The 27652-nt window shown below is 36.5% G+C and overlaps 1 protein-coding gene across 2 annotated transcripts in view; it reads right to left on the bottom strand.

Annotated features, from left to right (window-relative positions):
- LOC142348415 (uncharacterized) overlaps positions 1–27652 on the bottom strand; it is a 43750-nt gene that overhangs the window by 14868 nt on the left and 1230 nt on the right. For both annotated transcript variants that reach the window (XM_075399770.1, XM_075399771.1), the window contains exons 2-4: positions 18253–18714; positions 14007–14095; positions 13517–13733 (exon numbers count right to left, since the gene is read on the bottom strand). In XM_075399770.1, the coding sequence (XP_075255885.1) occupies positions 13517–13733; positions 14007–14095; positions 18253–18714 (768 nt within the window). The remainder of the gene's footprint in view (positions 1–13516; positions 13734–14006; positions 14096–18252; positions 18715–27652) is intronic.

The raw sequence follows: 27652 nt of genomic DNA, 5'->3' as shown, positions 1-27652 counted from the left end.
CGGTTATCTGCATGACCCTTGAACAGATCGACCATTAAAACCGTCTCTTAGCAAGAATCTTGGAGTATAACCGTTTCATGCATATGACGGTTTCCGTGTAAGACAACTGTAAGAGTCCAAGATAACGAATTTTCTCAGTAAAACAGCTGCATCAGGACTGCCAAAAACACAGCTCTTCCTTGACTTCATGCGTCCCATAGAAAATCGTATTATTTAAATTAGATTTGTTTATAGTAAAAACCGATCAGTCTCAACTAAAATGGGTAGAAAATTAAAATCTATAACAAGGAGGCTCGGTAATGTGCGATCGCTCATAAGGTTCCGTCCTCGCTCATCCACAATTTTGGCATAATTGTCTATCAAATGAGGAACAGATGGAAAAACACAAAAAAATCAAATATTTTTCAAAAAAAAACTGGTGTATGAACGAGAAGATAGCCTCCAAAGCAAATAACTGAGTGCAGTAAAAAATGATGCATTAGATTGATGAAATATGCCAATATTATGAAAGCGAGCAAAGACGAACGGCAAAATCAAACATTAACAAACATTAATTACATCAAAAAATTTATGTCCGTTTTAAAAAACAAAATTAATAACAAAGTCAAAATAGCGTCAGATAAAACTGAAAATAAACAAAATAACTTGTAATTCACCAGAAAAAAATGGTTATTCACGAGTTCATAATAAAGCTTGGTAACAATTAGACAAAAAAGAACAAACTTTAAGGTTGGAAAATTCGCTGAAATTTAAAAAAAAAACAATTAAATTCAAAGTAAAGAAAACCATTAGGAATCAACTAAAATATCACATAGGTTTACAATTACCGACGCTTCAGTAAAAGGGAATTAAGAACTCTTTTTTTATGCAGTTACAAAAAGGACCACAAATAGACGAAAACTAAAAATCAATTCAAACTTGCCAGAAAATGCTTTGGAAGCCGTAAAGCCATACTTTGGCCCCCAAAATATGTTCGATTGCACCTTCGTCGAACACTAATAGTGTATTATGTGGCCGCTCATTAATGAAAATAAGCAACAATTAGATAAAATAAAAAACGCAAAATTATGTAATACTTGTTTTTTTTTCGAAAAAAATTTATTTCCAAAGACATAAAAGCCATTAATTACAAAATGAAAAATTTGAATAGGCTCGCCTATTCTTCGAAAGGAAGCCCTTAAGACCTGCAATTATCCAGAGTATGTCCTGCGTCTACAAAAAGAACGTCAAATATGACAAAAATCAAAAATTCATTTACTTTTTTGTGAAAAACCCGTGTGGAAGCCAGTAAATCATAACGAATTCTCTTAAAACATTAGATTTTGTGACACCAATCCCCTTTGACACCTTCCTTTGAAATGTATAACGTGACTTCTCGTTAACTAAATCAGGTAACAATTAGACCAAAAAGAAAGCAAGTTTATGTAATACTTGTTTTTATCGAAAAAAATTTATTTCCAAAGACTTGAAAGCCATTAATTACAAAATGAAAAACTTGAATAGGACCGTTTGTTCTTCCACAGGAAGCCCCCAAGACCTGCATTTATTCAGAACAAGTCTTACTTCTACAAAAAACGTCAAATATGACAAAAAACAAAACTAATTTACTTTTTTTTTGAAAAACCCGTGTCGAAGCCAGTAATGTCATAACGAATTCTCTAAAAACATTAGATTTTGTGACACAAATCCCTTTTGACGACTTCCCTTGACAAAAATAATGTCATCTTTAACCTTTAATTAACGAGACCAGGTAACAAAAAGACAATAAAAGGAACAAAACAGTGAAGTTGAAATGTTTTTTTTTCATTTTGGAAAACAATTGTTTTCAAAGTCATGAAAGCCATTATCTATCTTCTAAAATCAGAAAATCGGCTCATATACTCTTCCAGAAAAAGCCAAGCAAAGCGGGTCATGGTACAGGAAATTAAATACGACTAAAAAGACAAAGTAAAGACGACAGTTAAAGACAAAATTAAAAATTTCAATTGAATTCTACGAGAAAGTGCAGTCGAAGCGGTAAAGAACCACAATCTATATCTTTAAGGATTTATAAATGATCAATTGTGCGTTCTTTTGAATGCATAAATTGTGATATATGAACTGACAATAACGAGTTAATTTGACAAAACTAGAAAACATGAAAAATGGGCAAATATCTAAAAATTAAAAAAAAAATTGTGAAATCTAGTAGTTTTGATGCCAGAACACCATAACTTAAGGCATAAAACCGCAATAACGACTTATATTTGAATTCAGCAAAAAGAAGCAGCAATCTTTGATTACTGACACCAAGCTACAAGTGGACCAAATTAAGAGAAAAATGGAGGCAAATTTAAATAAGCCATTTTTTGTTTAAAAATCAAATATTTTAAAAGTCAAAACTAAGCTGTCAAAACCAAGTCCAAGCTTTCAAGCAATCAACTAGATAAATTAATTTCGAGCTAAATAGGAAGCCCATAGGACCTATCATCTGTGAGCTTTGCTTTGAAATGTTCGGTTATTTAATTAATATAAAAAAGATCGAAATTTTTTATAAAAAACCGACTGACGACAATCCGAATTATTTTTGGATTATAGCGGGATTATTGGAATATAACGGTCCAAGATTGGTACAGAACCAGTCCTGCTAATGTTGATTGTCCATTAAGAATATTTAATTTTTGGAATGTCATTGATATAGATATTTTGTTTGTGGAAAAAATCAAAAATAAATGCTGCGTTTTTGATAATCAACGAATAAAGTTAGCAAAAAACGGCAAAGTTTTATTTACAGGGTACTCTCAACGGAAGTTGAAGTGGAATTAGCCCCCTTTTCAGTCTACAAAGATTGTCTTTGTGGTGTTTGGGTGTGCACTTCCAGCAAATTTAATCAGAGCGGGCTAAAGAAACATATTTCCTGCTGTTTTTGATGAAAAAGTCTGAATTTTGTGAAATATTTATCCGGAAATTGTGACAAAAAAATTCAATGAGAATAGCTGACAATATATTATGACTTTAAACGTAAAATCAACAACATTTTTTTGAAAGTTTTATTAATTTTTATCAAAATTGGCAAAAATTCTGATAAAAAGTGAATGAAATCAACGGAATTCACTCTATTTTCTCAAAAGTTTAAACCTCGATATCTCCCTGTCAAAAACGAAAATCAAAAAATCTTTTTAATTCCATATTCTACGCTGGACAAGCTTTCTAATGATACCAGTCTAAACTCTCTACGATAAATAAATTGACTGAACAAAAAAAAACCATTTGAGTATATAGTTCCTCCCCCCTCAAGAGGGGTCGGAACAATAAAGTTCTCAAACTTCTGACATACCCCTTGATATTTTGTTATATGTGTCCATACTGTAAAACGTATTATTATTGTTAGAAATACTGCGGTAAGATTTGGAATCGAAAAAGAATAGAAAACTTGTCGATAGCACACTAAGTAAATCTACATCCTCCTTGAGGTCTAATTTATAATTATAAGATCTGGCAAACTTGTCAATGACTATATTTTGCAAGAGACTGAAAGATAACAATCTATCCCTCCCCCTCGGAAAAGATTTGGTAAAAATACTTTATTGTTCCAACACTTTTTTTTCAAAAAAGGGGGAATATATATGCGAGGCAGGCTTTTTTTATTCAATCATATTTTCACAAATTAGAGAGCGAGACTTCTTTAAAATTTTTAAGGATAAATTGTTTAGAAAAAATTCAGACTGCGTGTATTTCAGAACTTTTTTAGAACTAAAAAATTAGTATTCTAAATTTGGATAACCAAAAGCGAGTAAGATCTTTTTCATTAGGGTCTATTATATCCATAGCAAACTTTCAGAAACATTTCTTATAATGGATCAGAATTCTTATCTCTTGTTGATAGGAAAGAAACAGCCTCTCTTTGAGGAAGAGTTGAATGCAATTCCTGAAGCAAAACTTCCACAAAATTCGAATACCTTCAACTCCATTGTGTTTACTTCTTCTTTAAGAGAACTTTAAATTTTTCAGTAACGGTCATTATCTTCACAGTCGGCTATAATCGCGCTCCTAATTGTATTAAAAGTTTTGCATTATAAAAAAATTGCAACGAAATGTTTATATTTTTGCAACGAAATGTCTCTTCAACTTGCAAATTATGAGGAGAATTTGAATCTGTTTAGTGCGACCAAATTAAGGCCAGCCTTCTTTTCATAGTTTCCTGCAGTTGTTGCTGCGTGTATTTCTTGTACCAAAATTGATAGTTACTATCAAAAATCAAATAGGTTTCTGATTTTAGAATTTTCATGTTTTAATCACGTGTTTCAACGAACGAATGCGAATGCAATCAATTTTTGGATTGACGGGATTTCGGATATTGTCAAATCACTTATTCGTTGTCCTTATGCGTGGGATCCAAAACGATTTTTGGGGCGTTTCTAAGATCAAAAGTGCCGCATTTAACATGCTAACAGAACTTGCTCTGGAATATTAAATGACTCGTGCATCATTATTTTTTGTTGTTTTGCATTGACAACTGAAAGCTATTTCCCCAATGAAACTAATAGTAAGGTCACTTCAGCTCAGTTATTTTATATCGTTCTTTAAGACTGAATATGCAATATTGTGACTTCTGCTCTCAATTTTGGTTCGCTTTAACTTTTTTGGTCGCTTTGTCTTTTTTTGGGAAAAATGTTTTCACTTCTTTAGGCTAGCCTCAAACATCAATTAACTAAACGTGCTTCTAAAGTGCAATTGTTCAGCGAAACCCTCTAAAAACAAAATGACTAGAGTAATCTTTGAAAAAATTATATAATTCAGATGAACCCATGGTGTCTGTTGGAGCTGAGCTTAAGGAATAACAAGCTTGCATAGGCGGGGAAAATAGAAACAGAACACTTTCTGATGTCTTAGTCATTTAATAGTTATAGTTCTAGTTCTAGTTACAGTTTGTCACGTGAGAAAAAAGAGAAAAGGGGGAAATAACAAAAGCAACACAGAGAACTCAACGTAGTAGCCGCAGAAAACGGCTGAAAGTATAACTCAGCAAAATATTGCAAAACAAATTGTCTTGAGCAGTAAATAACGTGTTACTGTGTCTTGAACTAGAAATATTCCTGAGCAGTAAATTGTTACTGTGTCTTGTGTTCAAAATATTATTCTTGAGCAGTAAATTCTGTTACTGTGTCTTGCATCAACGAATTATTGGAGCTGAAATTCAACTGTTACAACCCCAACTTCTGGTATTCTCAACTTGTGAGTACAAACAGCAAAAGCCAACTTAGGTTTAAATTTAAATATTTTTGCACAAACAGGTCTTAGACATATATCTTTGTCTTCGATTTGTTTTTTCTATCGGATTGAACTGGTATACATAAAGAGATCCCGTATTGTGTGATCTGTAGCAATCCAGTTCAAATTGATAGTTGGAAAAACTAAGATCAGCGAATAGTTACGAACTAAAATAGTTAATGCAACGGTAAGTACAGCAGAGCGGATATACAGTTACAAAAGCGAACTGCATAAACGAAGTATCCGGACAGATTTTTTAACCACTCAGAACGAACTGGGCGGTGTAAAACTTTCTTTGTGAAACACAAGGAGAGCAGCCGTTACATTTGGTCCGCCGACCCGGACGGTGGAATAAACTGCTGTCCAACCCAACAGTCGAAGTGACAAAGTCATCGACGAACGAAAACAAAAATCAACGAGCAAATCAACAACGCAAAGCCAATTAGGCAAAGTGCATTAGAAGTTAAATAGCAAGGCTTAATTAAAGCAAATAAACAAAAGGTACTGTAGAGATTCAAGCTGCAGTCCCAAAGTACAAACGCGGTGACTCCGTCACAGAGTCAAAGCGTTTTGGATCGACAGATCAACAACTTGCGAAATAACTTGATTGAGAAAGAGGAAGAAGGTTTTGAGCTCATTGAGAAGCGAGATCGACCAAGCAAGCTCAAGACTCTTTATCAGCAGATACTGCAATTGGATGACAGCATTCAAAAACTCGTGAATAAAAAGCTGAGACTCTCCGAGACCCAAATATTTCTTTAAAACGCAAACTTGAGACAGAAAAATACTTTCAATATTTGAACGCAGAGTGGTTACCGTATATCCACGGAGAGACAAACATGTCAAGCCAGCAAAGCCAGTCAACCCTTCATGCCAATGAAGAGCAACCGCCTGCGAATAATGTGCATCAGTTAGAACAAAACGTTGGAATTCCAGAGTTTAACCAAAACCATGGTAACACAAGCAATGCTACGACGAATACGGTTACACGGACAATCAACCAGGATACAGAAAACACTTCGGAAGCATCTTCAGTGAAACGTCGGGTGGAAGAACGAATAAAAGAATTTGAAATTGAATTTGAAAGAAAGTTGCAAATCGAACGAGCACAATTTGATCGAAAGAAGTTGGATCTAGAAATGCAAATGAAAGAACTAGAGATGCAACATCAGCTTCGGGAAAAAGAGCGAGACCTAGAGCGCCAATTGCAAAGAACAGCATTGGAGAAAGATGACTTACGTTCTCAATCGACTAAGGCGCGTGACAAGTCACCTTTCAATTGGACCCCAAAAGGGAGAGATGTCTCGGAGTGGGCGAATTCGATGAACGACACGCGAACGCCAATTCGACCAAGAGCTCGCTTTGACGTCAGCCCTGAACGAAATAAGCATAGGCATTACCCATGGTACCCAAACACTCGTGAACGCTCACTAAGTGCTGAAGAGCGGGATAAATCGCCGATAGCTGGAAGGCACTACAACTCTGGACATTCAAGCAGTAGTTTACCAAAATTGAGGTTGAACAATTTTGACGGAAACCCACTGGAGTGGCCTGAGTGGTCTAGCATGTTCATAGCAACAGTAGATAAACGCACGATTCCCGACTCAGAAAAAATGAGCCATTTGAAGACTCTGCTAACAGGCAAAGCAAAATCTGCAATCTCGGGAATGGGCTATTCTGGACAGTTTTATAGTGCTGCCTGGAACATTTTAGAAAGAAAATTTGGAAGACCGCATGTAATTATAGATGCGCAGCTCGAGAGCCTACGAAAAGCTAATCAAGTGAAACCTCATGATTCAACCAGCCTGATTAATTTTTCTGTTATTGTATCTAACTTCGTGAACGTGCTCAAAGAGTACAAACATATTGGTGATTTGCAATCAAGTTCGACATTGTACATGGCAGTTGATAAGCTACCTCAAGTTCTTAAAGAAAAATGGTGGTTCTACGTCGATGACAAAGACGAGGACTGGCCTGATCTAATCATGTTTGAAAAATGGTTATCACGAATGGCATTCGTGCATGAAGGGTTTTCAGCGTTTAAAGGGGAACGCAAAGAAGAAGACCGACGCAACGCAAATAGAGAAAAACAATTCTCGAAGACATCGAACTTCAGTGCAAGTTCAAACCTGCAAGAAACCAAGCAAATGCAAAACAACAACTGTCCACTAGCGGATGGCACTCATAAAATATGGAACTGTCCAATATTTAAGAATATGAATGTCACCGATCGCTATGCAGCAGTGAGAAAAGAACGTTTATGTTATGGATGTCTGGGGAAAGGGCATGCAATCAAAGATTGTAAAGTCCACCCGTGCGGTATAAATGGATGTACCAAAAAGCACAACAGACTGCTACACTCAGAAAACCAAATGGACGAGGGTAGTCACGCAGTTAATGTTAGCGCAGCAACAATCAACCAGAGTAACCAAGTTACTAGTTTTCTTCAAATAGTTCCTGTATCGGTTCAGAGTGGTAGTAACAGGTTGACTACCTACGCTTTCCTCGATAGTGGGTCAACAGTATCATTCATCGATCAAAGTGTCAAGGATCAACTACAAGCCAAAGGCATGGACGTTACCTTGAACATAGCTGGCATACATGGGACGCAAGATTTGAGGACAGAGAAGGTTCCTATCACAATAAAGGGACTACATTCAAAGGTGCATTCGATTGAAGCGTTTGCACACCCATCAATCTCGTTGGGAAACACAACATATGATTACAAAGAACTGAAGAACAAATTCAGACACCTGAATGTTCTCACAAACAGAAGATTCAACCTGATGGAAGTAGGCATCATTCTTGGACAAGATGCCTACGAAATTCAACGTCCATTGGACTATAAGATTGGAACACGAAGTGAGCCTTTCGCCGTCTTAACAGAATTAGGATGGGTAGTCAGTGGTCCCATGACAGGCAAGAAAAGTCAAAATATTTGTCATTTCGCCTTCACAGAAGATGTGAAAGTGGCAGAAAATATCCAATCATGGTGGGACATAGAAACCTATGCTTCCAAAATAAATGTTGTAAGTCAATCAAAGAAAGAGCAGCAGGCTCAGAAATTTCTAGAGAGCACGACAAAGTTTACAGGCGAGCGGTACGAAGTGGGCATGCTCTGGAATGAACCAGAACCCAGTCTTCCAAACAACTACGGCTCAGCCCTTGGTCAGCTCTACTCACTGGAACGAAGATTCCAACGAGACCCAAAGTTAAAAGAATTGTATCAACAGTCAATTGATACAGATGTTGAAAAGGGATTTGTGAAGATCCTTGGTAAATCGGAAGTCAAATGCACTTTCGGAAAAGAATGGTATTTGCCACACCATCCAGTACTAAACCCCAACAAACCGGGTAAAATTCGCCGTGTTTGCAACGCTGCAGCAAAATACAAGGACGTATGCCTAAATGACAAGCTGTTAGCCGGACCCGATCTACTACACGGATTGATCGGAACAATATTCAGATTTCGAGAAGGACCAATTGCCTTAACCGCAGATATTGAATCAATGTTTCTGCAAGTGCAAGTTCCTGAACGGGATAAAAGCTGCTTGAGATTCTTGTGGCGACCAACAATGAACGAAGCTGTGCAAATTTACGAGTATCAGCGTCATGTTTTCGGAGCAAAGAGTTCACCAACATGTGCCAACTACGCTCTGAAGCGAGTAGCGATCGATAACGAAGACGAGTTCCCAATTGCAGCAAAAACAATCCAAAACAACTTCTACATGGACGATTTCATCAAGTCAGTCGAAACACCTGAAGAAGCAATCAAAATTTTCAAACAACTGCAACCTCTTCTCTCAAAACATGGATTTGAACTGAAGAAGTGGATCACCAATAGCGACTTGGTAAGCAACGCAATCCCAGAGGACTTAAGATCAATCAACAAAACAAAGCAGGTTGAAGTAGAACCCAGCCAGGAAGGGTCATCAGTGCTTGGGCTTCAGTGGACGATTACCGATGATAGTCTACAGGTTTGTAGAGGTACAAGCAAAGAAGTTGAGACCCCAATCACCCAAAGGAAGATCTTATCTCTAGTTTCTTCAGTGTTTGATCCTCTTGGACTGTTTGCACCATTCAGTGTCCATATGAGACGACTCCTGAAGAGCATCTGGACCAAAAATGGACAACATTGGGACAACTCAGTAGAACCTAACGAAGAAGAAGAGTTTCTGAAGTGGAAGGCGCAGCTTCCAGAAATAGCAGAAACCAGCATTGATAGAAGATACTTCAGCACAGCCAAGGACAAATGGGAACTTCATGTGTTTGCCGACGCATCTGAAGACGCAATGTGCGCTGTGGCATACCTACGTTCAAAGCCCAAAGAATACTCAGCAGACTTAGCATTTGTAATCGGGAAGTGCAGAGTCGCACCGATGCGACACCTTTCCATACCACGCTTGGAACTACAAGCAGCAGTGATGGCGGTGAGACTTAAAGAACAGATAGTGAAAGAACACGAAACGAAGATTCACAGTTGCAACTTTTGGTCAGACTCCACTACTGTTCTGCAATGGATTCATAGCTCCCACCGTAAGCAACAAGTGTTTGTTGCAAACAGAGTGGCTGAGATTTTGGATACAACTAATGTTTCACAGTGGAATCATGTGAGTGGTATTAACAATCCAGCTGACATCGGGACACGAGCGATCAACGTTGACGAACTTAAGAGAAGCGAATGGCTCACTGGGCCGGCCTGGTTGAAGCAACGAGAGAACGAATGGCCTGAACAGTTGAATTTAACATTTGCTTCAGACGAACAAAACGACGAAATGGTTTTCTCAGCAAAGGTTGAAGAGAAGAAGCTGATTGTTCAGTGGGAACGATTCAGCAATTTCAATCGACTTGTAAATACAATGGCATACGTACAGCGTGTATTCAAAAAACACAAACCGGCAACAAAAACACTAAGTGTTCAAGAAAGAGAGGATGCACAAGCAAGCATATTCAGACTACTGCAGCAAGAACAGTTTACTGAAGAGATGAAATCTCTCAAGGCTGAAAGGGAAATTCCAAAAAACAGCAAAATCCTCCAGTTTTCACCATTCATAGACCAGCAAGGACTTATCCGTGCCCAGGGCAGAATAGGTAAAAGTGAATTGAACTTCGAAACCAAGCATCCAATACTGTTACATTGGAAGCACCATGTAGTAGAATCATTCTTGCGAAATGAACACAAGAATAGTCATCACGAAGGTACTGAACATGTCAGAAACATAGTTCAGCAGAAATTCTGGATCCTAGGCATACGAAATGCTTTGAGATCGATCAAAAACAAATGCATTAGATGTCGAAAGGGAAGAGCCCAAACAAAGGCACCAGTAATGGCAAATCTACCTGAAGAACGATTAGTCGCATCAACAGTGTTCTCGAATGTAGGCGTAGACTATTTCGGACCATTCACAGTAAAGATTGGTCGAAGAAACGAAAAGCGTTGGTGCTGTCTGTTCACATGCCTTACTGTACGTGCGGTACATATAGAGATTGTACCAAAACTAGACACTGATTGTTGTCTAAACGCAATTATGCGATTCATTGCTCGCAGAGGCAAACCGGTCAAAATGATTAGCGATAACGGGACAAACTTCGTTGGAGCTGAAAAAGAACTGGCAGAGTATATAGCAGCATGGAACAAGGTTCGAATTGAAGAACATCTGATTCAACAGGGTATCAGATGGAAGTTCAACCCACCTGCAGCACCACACTTTGGAGGAGTGTGGGAACGACTGGTTAGGAGTTGCAAGAAGGCAATGTACGCAGTGCTGGGCAATCGATCAGTCACGGAAGATGTTCTGTCTACCACGATGTGTCTTGTTGAACAGACGCTGAATGCTAGACCGCTAACACAGGTCAGTTCTGATGCTACCGATTTAGAAGCTATTACTCCAAACCATTTCCTACTTGGCAACAAGAACCTTTGTTTACCGTACCTATCAGGTGCAGAGCAATTTGTTGATCATAGAAAGCTCTTCCGACAAACACAAGCTTACGCAGACCTCATCTGGGACAGATTCCGTAAAGAATACTTGCCAACGTTGAATAGTCGAAAGAAATGGCAGACCACAACGGACAGAAGTCTTCATCAGGGTGATCTTGTGTGGTTAGTGGAAGACAGTGACAAACGTGGATATTACAATCTGGGTCGAATAACCGAAACCTTTGAAGGTTCCGACGGAGTGATTCGATCAGCGAAAATCCGAACGAAAGATGGATACTACAAGAGGCCAGTAGTGAAGCTCGCTCCAGTACTTCCAACTGACGATGATGTTTTCACGAGGGAAAACAGGGCCGGCGATGTTGGAGCTGAGCTTAAGGAATAACAAGCTTGCATAGGCGGGGAAAATAGAAACAGAACACTTTCTGATGTCTTAGTCATTTAATAGTTATAGTTCTAGTTCTAGTTACAGTTTGTCACGTGAGAAAAAAGAGAAAAGGGGGAAATAACAAAAGCAACACAGAGAACTCAACGTAGTAGCCGCAGAAAACGGCTGAAAGTATAACTCAGCAAAATATTGCAAAACAAATTGTCTTGAGCAGTAAATAACGTGTTACTGTGTCTTGAACTAGAAATATTCCTGAGCAGTAAATTGTTACTGTGTCTTGTGTTCAAAATATTATTCTTGAGCAGTAAATTCTGTTACTGTGTCTTGCATCAACGAATTATTGGAGCTGAAATTCAACTGTTACAACCCCAACTTCTGGTATTCTCAACTTGTGAGTACAAACAGCAAAAGCCAACTTAGGTTTAAATTTAAATATTTTTGCACAAACAGGTCTTAGACATATATCTTTGTCTTCGATTTGTTTTTTCTATCGGATTGAACTGGTATACATAAAGAGATCCCGTATTGTGTGATCTGTAGCAATCCAGTTCAAATTGATAGTTGGAAAAACTAAGATCAGCGAATAGTTACGAACTAAAATAGTTAATGCAACGGTAAGTACAGCAGAGCGGATATACAGTTACAAAAGCGAACTGCATAAACGAAGTATCCGGACAGATTTTTTAACCACTCAGAACGAACTGGGCGGTGTAAAACTTTCTTTGTGAAACCTAAGGAGAGCAGCCGTTACAGTGTCAGTTTTTAGCCATCTGTTGTTTAAATCTTGTTATTAGTCATGTTTATCAGGACCACTGTTTTTCGTATTGATTTTCATACCTGTATGTTTTCGGGAACCAATATCAGCTTCTTTCTTGCTTTCTGCTAGTTTTTTGTTCTTTCAAACACTGTAGGTATTCAAAACCTGGCAAAAAACTTTCGAAATAAAGATAAGTGGAGTTTTGGTTGAATTTCTTTTGAAATCCATTTTGGAGTGTAACTTCTACTTTTTTTCTTTTTTTAAAAAAGTGAGTTTTTGCTTAATACAAGAGCTTCTGATATTCACGGAGGACTCAAATGTGATCATGCATAATCATACAAGGGCCCAGAAATATCACAGAAGATCAATTTTGACTTGGATCGTTTTTTCGTCTGTCTTAAAGAAGAGATACTTTGACTCATGTATCCAGCACTGAACTGCCACTTTGCAATATGGAAAACAAATTCATATAAAAAAATGTGGCTTTTGGTAGTTTTGTGTGCCTTCAAAAGATTTTTTAAGAAGATTGCAGGAGAATTTGAGTTGATAATAGGTTCAGTCTCTCAATTCAACATACATCTGATGACCGATAAACATTTTCAACGGCGAAAACCTTATTGATGCCAAAATTTGTGTACATACATATCTTGCGAAGTTTTTTATTAGGGGATTTTTTCTTCGAGTATAGGTCATAAGCATAGGTGCTGGAGGCAACAACGAATTTTGAAACTAAAAGGCTATCTTTTAAGGTTTTCGAAAAAGTTCATCTTGGAAGATTATTGAAAATTGTTATATTGTAAGATTCTTTTTAAGAAGGAAGTTTATTTTGTAAGATATTGCAAGATTTCGGAAGAACTTCTAGTAAAACTATACATCGTCTTGCAAGATTCTGCCAGAATGGTGCAACATCTTTCAAGATAAACTTTAACCAACTAGGGAACAACCAGTTAAGTAACGTGCATTGAACAGATAAAAAACAAAAAAGAGTATCTGAACTACAACTTACACACCTCCGCTGCCTGAAATAAGAATTTATAAACTCTTCTGGGCGAACATTGCTTAGTTTTATCATTTTCAAGTATTTCTTTTTTAAGGGATAGTAGCCTCTTTGAAACATTTTTATCGATTTAATTTTTTCTTCCCTTGTTGATATATTTCAATGTGTTCAATGAAGTCGCCTTACCTATGATAGGCTTTTGACACTTAACGCACACAGGTGCATTTGCCAAGTTGCAATCTTTGCAGAAGAACTTGACCCCTTTGCCCTCTCCCTCCTCATTGGGGAAGATGACACAGTCATCCCACTTTTCCCTGTCCTTCCTACCACACCTGTTGCACGTGATACACTTCTCATGGTACTGCCACTCTCCACACGTGTAGTATGTACCACTAGCAGCTGGCTACAAAAAGTCAAACTAGATGATGAATCTAATGAATCTAACGGCATAGTTTCTGATATGGCAGTTGAACTATGTCGGGAAAAACTTTTAAAAAGACAAGATTGAACCGAATTACTGGGCTCAAATTCGCAGCTTTTCTTTTTTGGTGGCACAACAGTACAACTTGAGATTTGTGGTCAGTCAACGAACTGCACAGAAAAGCATTTATGTTTCATTCACATTTATCTCATGGCTATTTTCAGTGAAGGGAATCAGGAATGTTATTTTAATTACCATTTCGCAGATGAAGCAGTCTTTCTCTTTGTCATTTTTCACATCCATTGAGATGGCTGGCTTGTCAGTGTTGAGATTCAACTGCTTTGCTGAAACAAATTACACACTCAAATCTGCTAGTCAGAACAGGTACGTGCAAGTTTTAAACTCCTGAAAATTTGCGGTGCCAGAAAGTTAAAACGTCAGAAGTTCCCATATATAAATAGCCCGAAGCCGACTCTTAAACTTTCGGTATTTTCAAGCTGAATTGTTACGTGACTCTGCAAAGTGATTTCAAAGTTTTGACTTAAAAACTCAGACCGCTACTGAGTTCTCGATAAACGCCAGAAGTTCCGATTGACTTCAATCAGAGTCACGTAACTAAACTTCATTTATTCCCCGAGCTATCATAATCAGGCACTTGAATTGCAATGCTTTATGAAAAACGGTGAACTTGTATTGCAGAACTATCACTGCTTATAAGACTACTGACGATTTTTTTCTGTATCCGGATAGACGCTAAACAAATATGCCACAAAATATGCAAGAAAAATGATTCCGCAAAATTGGATGTGTAAATTTAAACCAGATGAGTTCTCTGAATCATTTTTTGCTGTATTACTGCGTTTCGTGCTTTATTGTTTTCCCCTGCTTTTTTTAGCTTCAGGTGCCATAAAATTGCGCATACTATGAGTTCAAACCCTACAGAGTGCAAGAAATTGCTTGCAAGATTCCTACTAACTTTTCCCTGTACCTAACTCCAAGTGCGTTTCAGTACTGGGCCAGTATAAATGCAATTCATCATCATTACTGAATCATAGAGTGATTCATGTCACCTTTTTGACCTGTTAGACGTGCGTTCATCCTAATTTTTAATAGTCAGTCTGGAGCCAATTCTATTTTTTTTACTTGCCAGACGCGCCAATTCTGAATTTTTACTTGACAGAATTGCGACAATTCTGATTTTAAGATGGCCAGGTTTAGTCCAATTCTGATTTTTTTTACTTGCCAGATTGGCACCAATTTCAGTATTTCAATCGAAAATAGCCGCCAGGAAAACGCCAAAAATAGCCAAAGAACCGTCAAAAATAGCCAAAAAAACGTGGAAAATAGCCGGGAAACGTCAAAAATAGCAGAACAAACGTAATAAAAAGCGCAATCAGGGGCCAAAAAACGCTACAAAGAAGGCCGTCAGCTTGGCCTAAACTTTATTCTAGAAGTGAGGTTGAAAACGCACGACAGTGCTCAGTTGTAAAAAACGGGTTGAAACAGCAACAAAATTGCCCAGAATTAGCTGAAATACCCTCAAAACGGCCCATTCTGGGTCAAATAGACCGCCTCGTATGCGCCCCTCAACTCTCCCGGAGTGCTAATTTACTGTTTGGCATGCACCTGGCATCATTTTGTAACGCGCCGGAAAAGTGACTGAAAATAAATGGGAAAATCGTGGCACGTTACAAAATTTGCTGGATTTCGAAATTTTTACTAGACAATTTTGAGAAGTTAGTTTTGACTTTGAAATCATCCTGCCAAGTGCATGTCAAATCCGATATCACTCATACAATTGAATTTGTACTGATTCTTTACTGGTTATTTTAGAAAGGCTTGCATTTATACGTGCCACGTACTGAACCGTACTTGGATTTCGGTACGAGAAGGGTCTATATGTGACCGTACACAAGTAAATGCTCATCAAAAGCTTTTAAGTTCATATTCGGTACAAGAAAATTTTATTTAGACAAAATGAGTTAGTTAGACAGAACTTAGACAGTTATTAAATAAAAAACTTCATTAAATAGGGATTTAATAATGTTATGGAATGAAGTATTTTAAAGATTTGTCACTATTACATTTTATTATACTTAGGAACAATTTTAAACTCATTAATGATTCTTGGTGACACTGATAAATATAACCAATTTGTTTTTTTAATTCGAATTAGTCAGACCAAAATAATAATAGCGTAAAAATGATGAGACGCTGGAGCAAACAATTGTTAACCACCTAAAAGTAACTAAAGAATGAAAACAAACGGAAACAAAAGGAAATTTATTTGTAGGCCATGACTGGCCACTGCGTTTGGTCGGTTGAAGACCCTTCAACACTTCATTTTAGTTTAATTCATAATTGACCTGTTTTTTTCTGGCTTCCATTTTTTTCATTTTTTAAATCAAAAGTGTCAAAAATAACAACGAAGCGCTGTTGTTATCAGCGCAAGGTTTTACAATTTTTTTTCAAGGTAATTCTCAGTGACTCCTGGCTATTACAAATGCATAAAAAATTGATAAAATCAATTTTTTCCTGTCAATTTTTTTCAAAAAATCCTCCGGTTTCATTTTAAATCACGCGGTCAAACTTCAATATTTGAAGAGTCGCACACAAACCAAGTTTTCTGAACTAAGGGATTTAAAACGTCTCAATGATTTAATTTTTAAGACGGAGGTAGTTTGCTTACACAAATTGACAACGATTTTTTAACCTCATAAGAGTGCTATATATTGATTGTTAAGTTGCAAAGTAGTTTATTCCTAAAAAACCTTTAAAATAAAACGATAAATTCAGAATGCTTTTGTCTTGAAAACATTGCTTTTATCATTAAGTTGATGATCTTGATGAATTCATATTTTTATTAAGAAAGGATAATCAAAATTATTATCTTCATTGATTGTGTTTCATAACGAAGAACTGAGGTAGCTTGAAAAATTAAGAGTTTTCAAAATTAGAAGATTAGTTTTGAAGCAGTTGCTCTATGTTTTCTTAGTTTTTTTAATCTGTTCCGAGACTCTTAAAAGAACCATCACAACTTTCCAATTAAACAACTGATTACTACTTGCAACGAAGAAGATTATTGCGTAACCGAAATGGAAGATGACTATCGTTACTCTGAACACATTGCGCATGCGACACAAATTGACAAGTTTTGTAAATCTCATGTATTAACATTGTGACGAGGATTCTAGATCTCCGTTCAGTCAAATCTGTCCATGGGGATTTAGAAACACAGATATTGCTTTATGCTGATGATGCAACTGTAACCAAAAATGTTTATGATGAAGATTATAGCAACCAACCAAAAAACGAACGCACAATTAAAAAGCGTTGTTGTGCTTTTTTCTTCGTTGGAAAAATTTATTTATTGCAACAAAAATTGAAGCCTTTATAATTATGTAGACTCTACACGACTCCCTGATTTTAAAAATGATGTAGGATATTTCTCTAGCAAAACATGTTAACAAAATTTTGTTTAATGTGAGCAATATGGATTATCAATACCATACAGACAGCCTCACAAAAGGCAGAATAAACCATTACCACCCATCATCCCCAACAAAAAGTCGTGTTTTTTAAATTATCCTACCGTTTTAGCTGGGTATAGACGATTCAAGGCTATTTGAAGAACACCAATTCAGTTCAAATTTAAACTCAAATACTATCTCGTAAATTGAGCGAATACTATGATAGTGTTTGCGAAGTTGCGTGTAACAATTGTACTCAAAATAGCCGGTAAGCTTGCTGGAACTTTCACATTTTAGAAATTGAGTATCATATGAGCATGTACAAAATGATTCACTCACTCCCCAAGACAAATTTGATTAAGTCAATATTAACGGTTAATATTAGTATAGTTGTCATTTTAGTGCGACAAAATCTTTTCAATTGCATGCACTTGCAAAGTTTAGCGCACATGGCTCCTAACTTGATCACCCATACAAAAATGCCGTCCATCGTACCTTTTAATCCTATACAAAGTATACAAACTTATTTAGAGTCGCGCGCGGTTTCCTTATGGACTGTCATTTACTATCAGCCTCCATGAAATTTAGTTACAAATACCTTAGGACAATAAAGTTACCCGATGCATCGTTTCCCGAAAATCTTTGTAAATTCACAATTTTATCTCTTTCCCCCAGATATCGTAAAGATGGATAATTTTGAAAGATGGATGTAAGAATTAAAAAGGTGTCGTTTTTCCCGATGAGAATTGTGAAAATTTCAAGTTTCGCGGTGAAAATTGGGGGGATCAGAAAAGAGGCCTCGGGAAATATTCAAAACGTCGCAGTGGGATCATCGGAAATTAGAATGTTTGGTGAAAACAGCGGGGAAAAACAAGATTCCCAAAAACTGTTTTTGGAATTGCTAAACATTCATGGAATCGGGGACATATATCGAGCAAAGATCATGTAGGATGTAGCGGAAATCATACAATACATACAAGGTTTCGTAGCAATTCGGGGATGTTCTCTAAGGAAACAAAATGGTAAAGTACCTGCGGAGTCTGCTAAATCTTCGGCTGTATCATCTGCTTTCATCGCTGCAGTCGTAACTGAAGCAGGAACAGACGGAGCCAAAGGCTTCAACTCTTCTTCTTTATTTTCGGCTTCTTGAGCTTTCGGCGTTACTTCGACTGTTTGCACAGTAGGTTCGGGTTTTAGCTTCGCGGGCTCTTGTTCTGGCCTGTTTTGAGGTAGTTGGTTGTTTGTAGCTGCCGGATTCGGCTTATTGATCGGAGTTTCTTGAATCGGCTTAACGACTGGTTTCGGGGCTACTTTCGGTGGGGCGACCTTTGGGACACTGGCTTTTCGTTGTCCGGCAAAAGTGGAAGCAGACTTATTTTCTTTGGATGCTTTCCAGCACTTTTGACAGTAGTAGAGTGCTTTTCCAAGCCGAATGGTCATCACAGGCCGATCTGCTAGTGAAAGTCCCTCTTTGCATTGTAGACACTCGTAAACTAAATTACGTAATCTTGAATTATGATACTGACTAAATTAACTGCTTCAGCTAAATTAACTTTTAGAACTTCAGAACAACTTTAATTTCAATGCGCTTCAAATAAAAATGAAAAATGACTAAATTGTAAAAAAAAATCCAGTATAATAGTATGGTTGTTGTACTTCGTTGTGGCTTAGTTTTGAGAATCACAACTGTAAAACTACAGCTCTGATAAGAATTTATGGGTGACAAGAGATCAAATATACACCATTGCGCTAGAAGAAACGTGGATTAAATGTTGCAATAAACTGATTCAAAGGATTGCAAACGTCTGTAGTGGGCGGCCAGGTTAGGTTTGGTAGGGAAAATTCCCACCCCTCCCCCCGTGAATTAAAGTGATTGGATTTCGACAGTGCCCATAAAACTTACGAGATGTCCCCAAACAAAAATCAATCAAGTGGAAGGGAGAGAGTAAAAAAGTTTGAAGTAGTTTAGGCTAGCAGGGCCATAATACTAGAGCCGTGAATCGGTTCACCCTACTTAAGAAATTTATGTATTCTTCGCTTATTAATTGTCGTGGTCGATAACACGGGTCAAAGAATTCAATAAGTTGAATTTTAAATTAAATTTTGAACTGAAAAATACAAAATATAGCTTGTATTTGTAGTAGTTATCTATGCGAAAATATACAGAGAATTTAGGTTAGCTAAAAATATTTTACATGATTGGCATGTGAATAGATCTTAGCTCCGAATCCCGGAGGTGATTTTCTATTTTCATCAACATTTCATGAGAATCTTATATGGCTTGGGTACAATCGAGTTCATTAGTTGGTGGTCGGTGGATGTTAAAATCAGGTTTCTGTTTGTGGGAGAATTTACTTCTGACATATGATTGATAGGTAAATAAGATACTGATAGCGCCAAAACAAAATTAGAAAAAGTTTAGTTTTGTGGCCATTACTTATCGACACAGCAATAAAGTTCGTCAGGTAAGTTCTTCTTTCGTTCTTTGAAACTTCAATAAAGAAAACTTCTAAGTTTCTTGATGTTTCTTGGAAACCATCACATCCTCCCTCCTTTTTTAAGCAAGTTTGTGGGTATAGGTTTTCCAAATCTGTCGGGTTGTTTTCTGTTTCTTGTTGATGTTCGTGAAGGCTCTGAGGTTTCGTGTTGTTGGTGCTCTGCAGATGATGTGACTGCAGAAGCTTCATCTTGAAGTGAAGGTCCCACATCTGTGCTCTGAAGTTGTTGTTCTGATTGAGATATGGTCTCCTCCACTGCTGGTTCGATTTTCACATTGTCCTCGTCTAGTCTTGCAATTTGGTTGTCGCTCACTAGAATAGTCCGTGCTGAGTTTTCGGGCTGTATGAAAAAATGGGTTCGCACAAGTCGAAATCTGCTATTGCTGGTAGTCTCACTCTGCGTCCCAACAAGAATTCATCTGGAGTTTTGCTCCTCGTCTTTAAAGTTTTGCGATGTGTCATCAGTGCCCTTTGCAGGAATGCTCCAAATAACACATTAAGGTTGGGACTCCACGCTTGAAGTGCCCGCTTCACTGTCTGAACTAATCTTTCAGCTAGTCCATTAGCTCTTGGATGATAGACGGATGACTCCATTTTCTTATTTCCCAGTGATTCACACAACTGTTTAAGGTCACCACTTACAAATTCAGGACCATTATTAGATACTAAAGTTTTTGGTATTCCGAATCTTGCAAAGAATTGACTAAGATATATTTTAACCGTTTCTGATGTTCAATTTCCCGCGGGGAAAGCTTCTATCCAAACAGAACCTGCGTCAACAATTACTAAGATATTGCCTTGGTTCTTAACATAACCCCAATCCATGTGGAGCCGTTCCCAAACGTGGGCTTCTGGCCAGGTAGAGACTGTTTTTCCCAGGCTAGGCCTGTTCAATTGACAATTTTTACATTGTCAATAACAATTCAAGAAAGCAATAACACTTCTATGTTAAAATCCAGGCTTAGGCCAAAGAGAGGTACAGACTTCAATAGGAGACGCTCCATTTTTGACAAAGTACCTTCCCCGCAACATCCGGCCCCGTATTCCTGGATTACATCACACAGCGAGTTAGACCGATAAACACGGACAACTGCCCTCAATTGTCCGAATACTTCTTCCTTGCTTATTTGTTGTTAGTTCTAGTCATTATGCATGCTTTTGGCGACATTATGGATATGACAGCTAAAAACGAAACTTATCACGGACATATCAACTGGTTGCAGATTATTTGCACCCCAAAATTTCTCACAGTTTTTTTAAATTCCACTGAGAATGAGAATTTGTTTCTAATAAAAAGTTTAAAAATGACCAATGTTTAGTGATAGCGATGAGTTCTTTACACGTTATAATAATAATAACTTAGTTCTCGAGTTTATTCCATTGCTTGCATTTATAAAATTACAACCAACAAAACAAAACTCGAAAGGACGTCAAAAGGTCACTAGACCTGTCAAGTGATGCCTTTGATTTCTCTACTTATTTGGTAAATCAAACCCTCTCAAATCATATTTTATCCTATTAAAACCCTTTTCTAAAAAACTTTTAGGACATATCTAATAAGAACACCCATTTTATTTTGAAAATTCAGATCGATAAACATTCAAGTAAAACCATTAGCCCTAGAATCTTATTCTTTACCAAAAAAAGGTTAACAAAAAATCTGTTATCTATAAAATATGAGTCTTTAAAACAATGTAAAAAGTGTGTTAAATCCTGCGCATTAAATGATCCGAGGTTCTGAACAATACTTTCATCCACTTTAATTAAAACATTTATAAGCGTCTTAATCTACTTATGGGCGACTTGTTTCTCTGCTTCGTTTGCAAAAACTTTGTTTTGACTAGAGTTCCTTCATTTACTTGGATATTCTTCTCATTTATTTCAGGAACTAAGCTGTTTAATAATTTGCTTGAATGTTCATGGCGAAGAACTCTTGACGGTAATTTCATCAGTTGATATATGTGTAACTCTTTGAAAGAAAACAATTTGTGTTTACATCGCAGTTCGTCAATGCTTTGCAGTCTCATAGCTGAAAATAACAAACAAAAAATTCTGCTTTGCCGCCACTCTAACTTTTGAAGATTGCTTTTTTTGGCCACTCTACACGACAAAACCCCGTACTGCAATACTGATTGAACGTAAACTTTGTATAATCGGAATAGTTTGTGTCTTTGAAGAAGTTTTTATACTGATAGATGGCCGCTGTTAACGAATTCAACCGACTATTTATTTTCTCAATGTGTGTGATTTGAAGCTCAGCATACTATCTATGTATACGCCCAAATATTAATTGTTGTCGACAAGTTTGATGTTGAATTCACGAATTTTTGTTAAAGGTGTCTCATTAGTACCACCAAAACTCATAGCCTGGCATTTATTTTTGTTTATTACTAACTTATTTGATTCCATCCAAATTTACAATTTTTCTATTGTGTCATTAATTCCATCATCCAGCTTTCCGTAAGTATTTGTATCATCAGCAAACATAGTTACATTACAGTTTGTAGAAAAATCAGGTAAATCGTTTACATAAATCAAGAACAAAGTGGCCCTAAAAACAACCCTGCGGTACACCGCAAAAAATGCTTTCAAAGGATGATTGCTGCTTGCTAACTGAAACACATTGATGTTTCATGACTCACAATACCAAAAGCCTTAGGTAATAAAAAAACCCACATATTTATTTTCTTTGGAGCACAAAGAGTTCTTATTGTTCCAACAACCTCCGGCACAGCACCAATTGTGTTTTTTGCATGATATCCAAACTATGCCCTGTTTTTTACTGAGTAGTTTGACAAAACGAAATCAGCTTTTTCTCTAGACATTTCTCAACAACTTTTGAAATAACTGGCAGCAGTGATATTGGTCTATAGTTACCGAACTCATTTTCGTTGCCAGTTTTGTACAGAGCTTTAACATTGAAGGGAGTTCTAGGGAAATGGCCCTCATTAAGGCAAAGATTAATTAATTTTGCCAATGTTTCACACACGCTTTTTTAACGAACTTAATCAGTTCATTTGAAATGTGTTAAAGATCAGCGGAAGTTTTTTTGGGCATTTGCTTGATAATGTCTTTGGCTTTGACTTTAGTTATGAACATGGAAATTTCTAACCTTCTGACCAGCTGAGATCTGACGGTAGATTAAAATTTTCAGATAGTTTCTTTCCTATTTCAACAAAATACTTATTGACTTCATCAGCCTTCAAGTTATCAAGGTTCTTTTTCTTTTTTCCCTAAATATAGTCTGTTATTGAAAAAATTTTTATTTTTGTTTGCATTTTCTTCTAATTTTTGCTCATAAAAATTTATTTTAGTTTTTTTGTTAGGTTTTTCGAACGGTTACGCAGTTTTTTGTATTTTTCTCTAATTTCGTTTTTCGGCCTTTGGTAGGCTTCAAGCTTTTTAAGACTGAGGTTTTTGATCTGGTTATCCAACCTAGGTTTTTGATCCGGTTTGGGTTTTTCGTTAGTGTGCCTTTTGAACTCTTGCTTTGTGTACCTGACGATCCAGTTCCTCAAAATTGCAGAACGATCCAGAAAACACAAATTCCACGCAAAAAAATTTTTTTCGATTACAGAAAGCACACCTCAGTCAATAAAAGTTGAGGTTAGATATTTTTTCAGGAATCAATCTTGAGGAACCGTTCAATAACAAAATTTTAGGACAAACAAATACATTGCATGCAGTAACATCTTAAGAGCCAAAAATTGCGCTGTTGATTAGCCACTCAGATGCCCAAACTATAGAGAAGTTCAAAAAATGCAAAACCCTGATTTTTTTTAAAGCGATCAAATGAATTTTTTGTTGCGCAATTTGAAGATTCTTCTTAAATCCTTCTCGTAAATAGTATAAGTAATCATATTGTAGGTCTGCAAGACGACTCTTGTTGTTGTGATTGCCCGAAAATAATCGACTTTTCAAATGAGCCAAAATTTGAATAAAAAACTTTTATTGAAACCAGAATAAACTGTGGGTACTGACAGTTTATATTCTTTCCTATAAACTTTGGGCATGTTTTTAAACATTTATTCACCAGCTATTTAAGCGGTACTGACAGTTTCATGTTAAAAAGAGCGCTCATTTTATTAGATTCACTTAAATGGCAAAATTTTTATTTTTCCGACCTTTATTTTACAGCTAACCTCTTTTTGAGACATAAAACGTAAGCATTGGTCTGGTTTGGAAACTAAATATTCAGCTTGGAATTTTTTGATGGACATTTGGCGTTGAATGTTTTTCTTGATGATTTTTGACATTACATAAAAAAAGATTTTAGCGATTAAGTTGACGAGAAAGTTGTGAAAATTAAATGTAATACTCTCATTACTTTAGGAACCAATTGAAATTCAACTCAAAAGTCTAGAAATTCTGATACGAAATAGATTAAGACACAGAGAAGAGGAAAGGGCACTAAAATTGTTGCTGATGTCTTGAATGCGCTGAAAACATCATATTTTTTTTTACAGAAACAAGAGCACAATTAACTGAAACGACCGCAAACAACTAAAAAGAACTTTTCTTTAGTTTACTATAAACTGTGGGCCTGCAATTGGGGATCTAATCACCAGCTGTGTGCAGGTGCGACTGTCAGTTTATTGTGTAAAATTGTGCAAATTATATTTGATCCCTTAAAACTTTTGTTTTTCCGAACTTCAGATCACAGCAACTTCAATTTTTTGAGACATAATACCTCTGCATTGTTCTTCTTTGCAACAGATCTCAGTTTTGACGTTTTTGATGGATTTCTGGATTTAAACATTTTTGTGGTTGATTATTGACATGAATTGCAGAAGATATTATTAGCCTTCCAAAGTTCTGCACGGCCTCACAAGGAAATTTTTTGGCATTTCGAACTGTTCCAAGGTAAAATTTTTGACCGTCAGGTGTACCCCCAGAGCAAATTGATGTTTGAAAACAATACCTTGGAAAAATAACAAAACTTGATACGGCCTTATACGATGGCGTACTAAATTTTGTAATTTTTCATAGATGTGAAAAGTGCCAAAAAGTAGTGAAATGATTTGTATGAGATAATCGTTGTTTTTGAAACCAGTTTTAGGAAGGTAGACTTTAAAAATTGCTATTTACTTCAATTGGATACGGTACCGTAGAAAAATTATTACGGTTTTATACGGTGCCGTGCAAAGTTTCGTAAGTTTTCTACGGCAGCGTTTAAGTCTTAGTAAGTTTTCAAAGTTTCGTCTAAGGTGGTCAACCTGAGAAGAATCAGCAATTAGTGATTAAAATTTGATTAATCCCAATTGTTGTCAAGGTTTTCATTACCACCATCAATTGATATAATATATCACCGGTAATTTCAAGCGGCAAAAGGACAGATAAAAACCGGCTTGCAGAGAAAATCAAGCCAAAAATACTGACTTCTTTTAAATTCATTGTACGAATCACGACATCAACGACCGGCAAGCTCAATTTATCAAAAAAATTTGGCGCCTTGTCTTAGATTGTGATGATACATTTAAACCTATGTGGGATTAATTAGCAGCAATTTGCATCAAAAATTATTTTCGCGCAACTAAATTGCACTCTAGTCCACCCATTTCTTGCACAGTCAACGCAAAGAACAATTTCGGCCAAATAAGGAAATTGTCTTGACCTTATTAGTTTTCATTCATTGACCTAGGCTGTAACTGAATTTAGTTCTCTAGTTTGGCTCGATAAAAATTATTGTCTTCGATTTTAGCTGGATCTAAAACTTTGTTCCCTAAAATTTTTAGCTGGATCTAAAACATTATATAAAACTCGTGTAGAAAAGCTTATATTGTACATATATTGTAATCACAAGCATATATTGTAATCATAAGCTTATTTTCTTTGAATTATTCCGAACCAAGAACGTTAGCCGCAAACAAATACTTCGAACCATTACTTCAATCAAAGTTTTTGCCAGGTGGAACAATAAAGTTAGTCAAGTGTTCAAGCAAATGAAAGAACAGCCATGTAAAAACATTCTCGTCTCGTGTAAATAATTGAAGTTTTTGTATCGATCCAATTTTTTTGGAAGATTTATCCCCGACTAATTCGGATGCATAAAGAGTTTGGGTTTTGACTCACAAAGTACTATTGCTTGACTTATGAATAGAAATTTGACTGGACTTATACAAAAATTTGACTCAGTTGTGTGACTCGCTTTTTTAACATTATATGTGCTAAACTGTGGATTAACGTTGCATTAAACGTGATTTTATTAGTCCAATAAACTAATCGTACAGCTTTGCTCAATAATAATTTCGATTGCTGGAACTACTCAACTAGTTTCAATCATCTAATGAAATTGATTTCTGAGTTTTGGTTAATAACTTGGACGATAATTCAATTTGGTGCAATTCAAAACCGGAAATTTGTATCCCTATAGGTTGCTCATGTTTACAAACAGTTCTAAAAGGAATCGTTCAGTTTCAGATACAACGTAATCCACAGAGAAGAATCTGCCTTTTGCCATAAGCGGACTTGAATTATTGGTAAAAAAGAGGTCCTTCATTAGCTACTGGGGCCAAAACCATAGAGACGATGTAAGATCTGAAATTCTGTTTTGGAAACTTCAAAATCTTTGAAAAAAAGTCTATCTGTCACTGCCTTTTACTTTCAGAGAACTGATCATAAATCGTTCTTCTGGTCGAAAAAGAAATTTTTGTCACCCTAATGTTCAGATACTAGAGGTTCTTTGATTTCCTTTTTCTCAAATTACACAAAATGTCAATGCCAAATCGGTGGTAAAATAACTTAAATTTCACGTTAGCAAGACAGTTTTTTAATGCTCAATTGAGATCGCAACAATCCGCAATTTATATCAAATTGACAATCAAAGTTTTAAGTTCTCCACCCCTCTCCCGTTGTGTTTCAGTAGCCTGCAATCCTTGTTGTACTTGTCAATTCCCAAATGTTGATTGGATTAACCTAACTATGTTGACATAACTTCAAGACGTCTTTTTTCCTCGCAAAGCAGACTCCAGGAGTTTGTGATTAGCCACGTGGATTATCCATAAAGGTTTCGAAATACACGCTAAATTTTCGGTGAGGAATTGAGGCCATAATCTGTGTTAAGCGTACTCTGTGTTAGAAAAATTAGGAACAAAATATGTCGAACTATAATGACTCAACTTTGAGTTATATGCGTCTCCAAATTTGCTCTTGTGATAAACTACTGTTGTAAACTACTTGTGATAAACTCTTGTGTAATTAACATCTACCCGCCTTGCTTCGACATATTGGCTTTTCGTTTAAGTCGACGCCTCAATTAGGGTATTGTACAAGGAGGTTTCAACTTTTAAGAAATATTCGAGTTTTGTTGAGTTTCTGAACGTTTAGGATCAATCTTAATCGTGCCATGGAATTTATACGCGATCACTTCAATTTCGCAATGCAATTCGTTTTCTCAGCGTTGTTAGTGAAATTACCAAATTTTATGAATAAATTGGCTGAATTTACATGAAGTGGCAGGTTTGTTCAACTTTAGTAACCCGGGTTGAGATTTGGTCGAAAAATAATGTTAGATTAGCAGTGAAAAAAACTTTTTGCACCGCAAAATACCCACATCTTTTGACGTTGAATGCAGTGAATTTTTGCGGTTTTTAGCAGAGAAATTTTTTTTCACCGCATTCACCGGATTTCTTAAAAAAGAAACTGCCATACACGGGTTCGAACCTCTCACCTCCTGCATGTCAACAGCTTCTTATTCCACTGCTCCATCTGTCACTTACTTCACTGATATTTCCTGTGAAATTCAGATAGGCGTTGAAATTAGCGCGGTGAATATTTGCAACTTTAGCAGTAAATTTTTTTTGACAGCATTCTGAAGATTTTTTTTCGCCGCGTTCTGCTGGTAGCGGTGAAAAGATAATTTTTCACCGCTTAAAAGTTTTTTCACCGCATTCATCGCATTAAACGCAAATCTTACACTTTTACTGAAATTCAC

The sequence above is a fragment of the Convolutriloba macropyga genome, chromosome 10 (assembly GCF_964194025.1).
Source record: "Convolutriloba macropyga chromosome 10, txConMacr16.3, whole genome shotgun sequence".
Classification (NCBI taxonomy): domain Eukaryota; kingdom Metazoa; phylum Xenacoelomorpha; order Acoela; family Convolutidae; genus Convolutriloba; species Convolutriloba macropyga.
The sequence above is the reverse complement of the archived record's forward strand: the minus strand, read 5'-3'. Positions and strand labels throughout refer to the sequence as shown.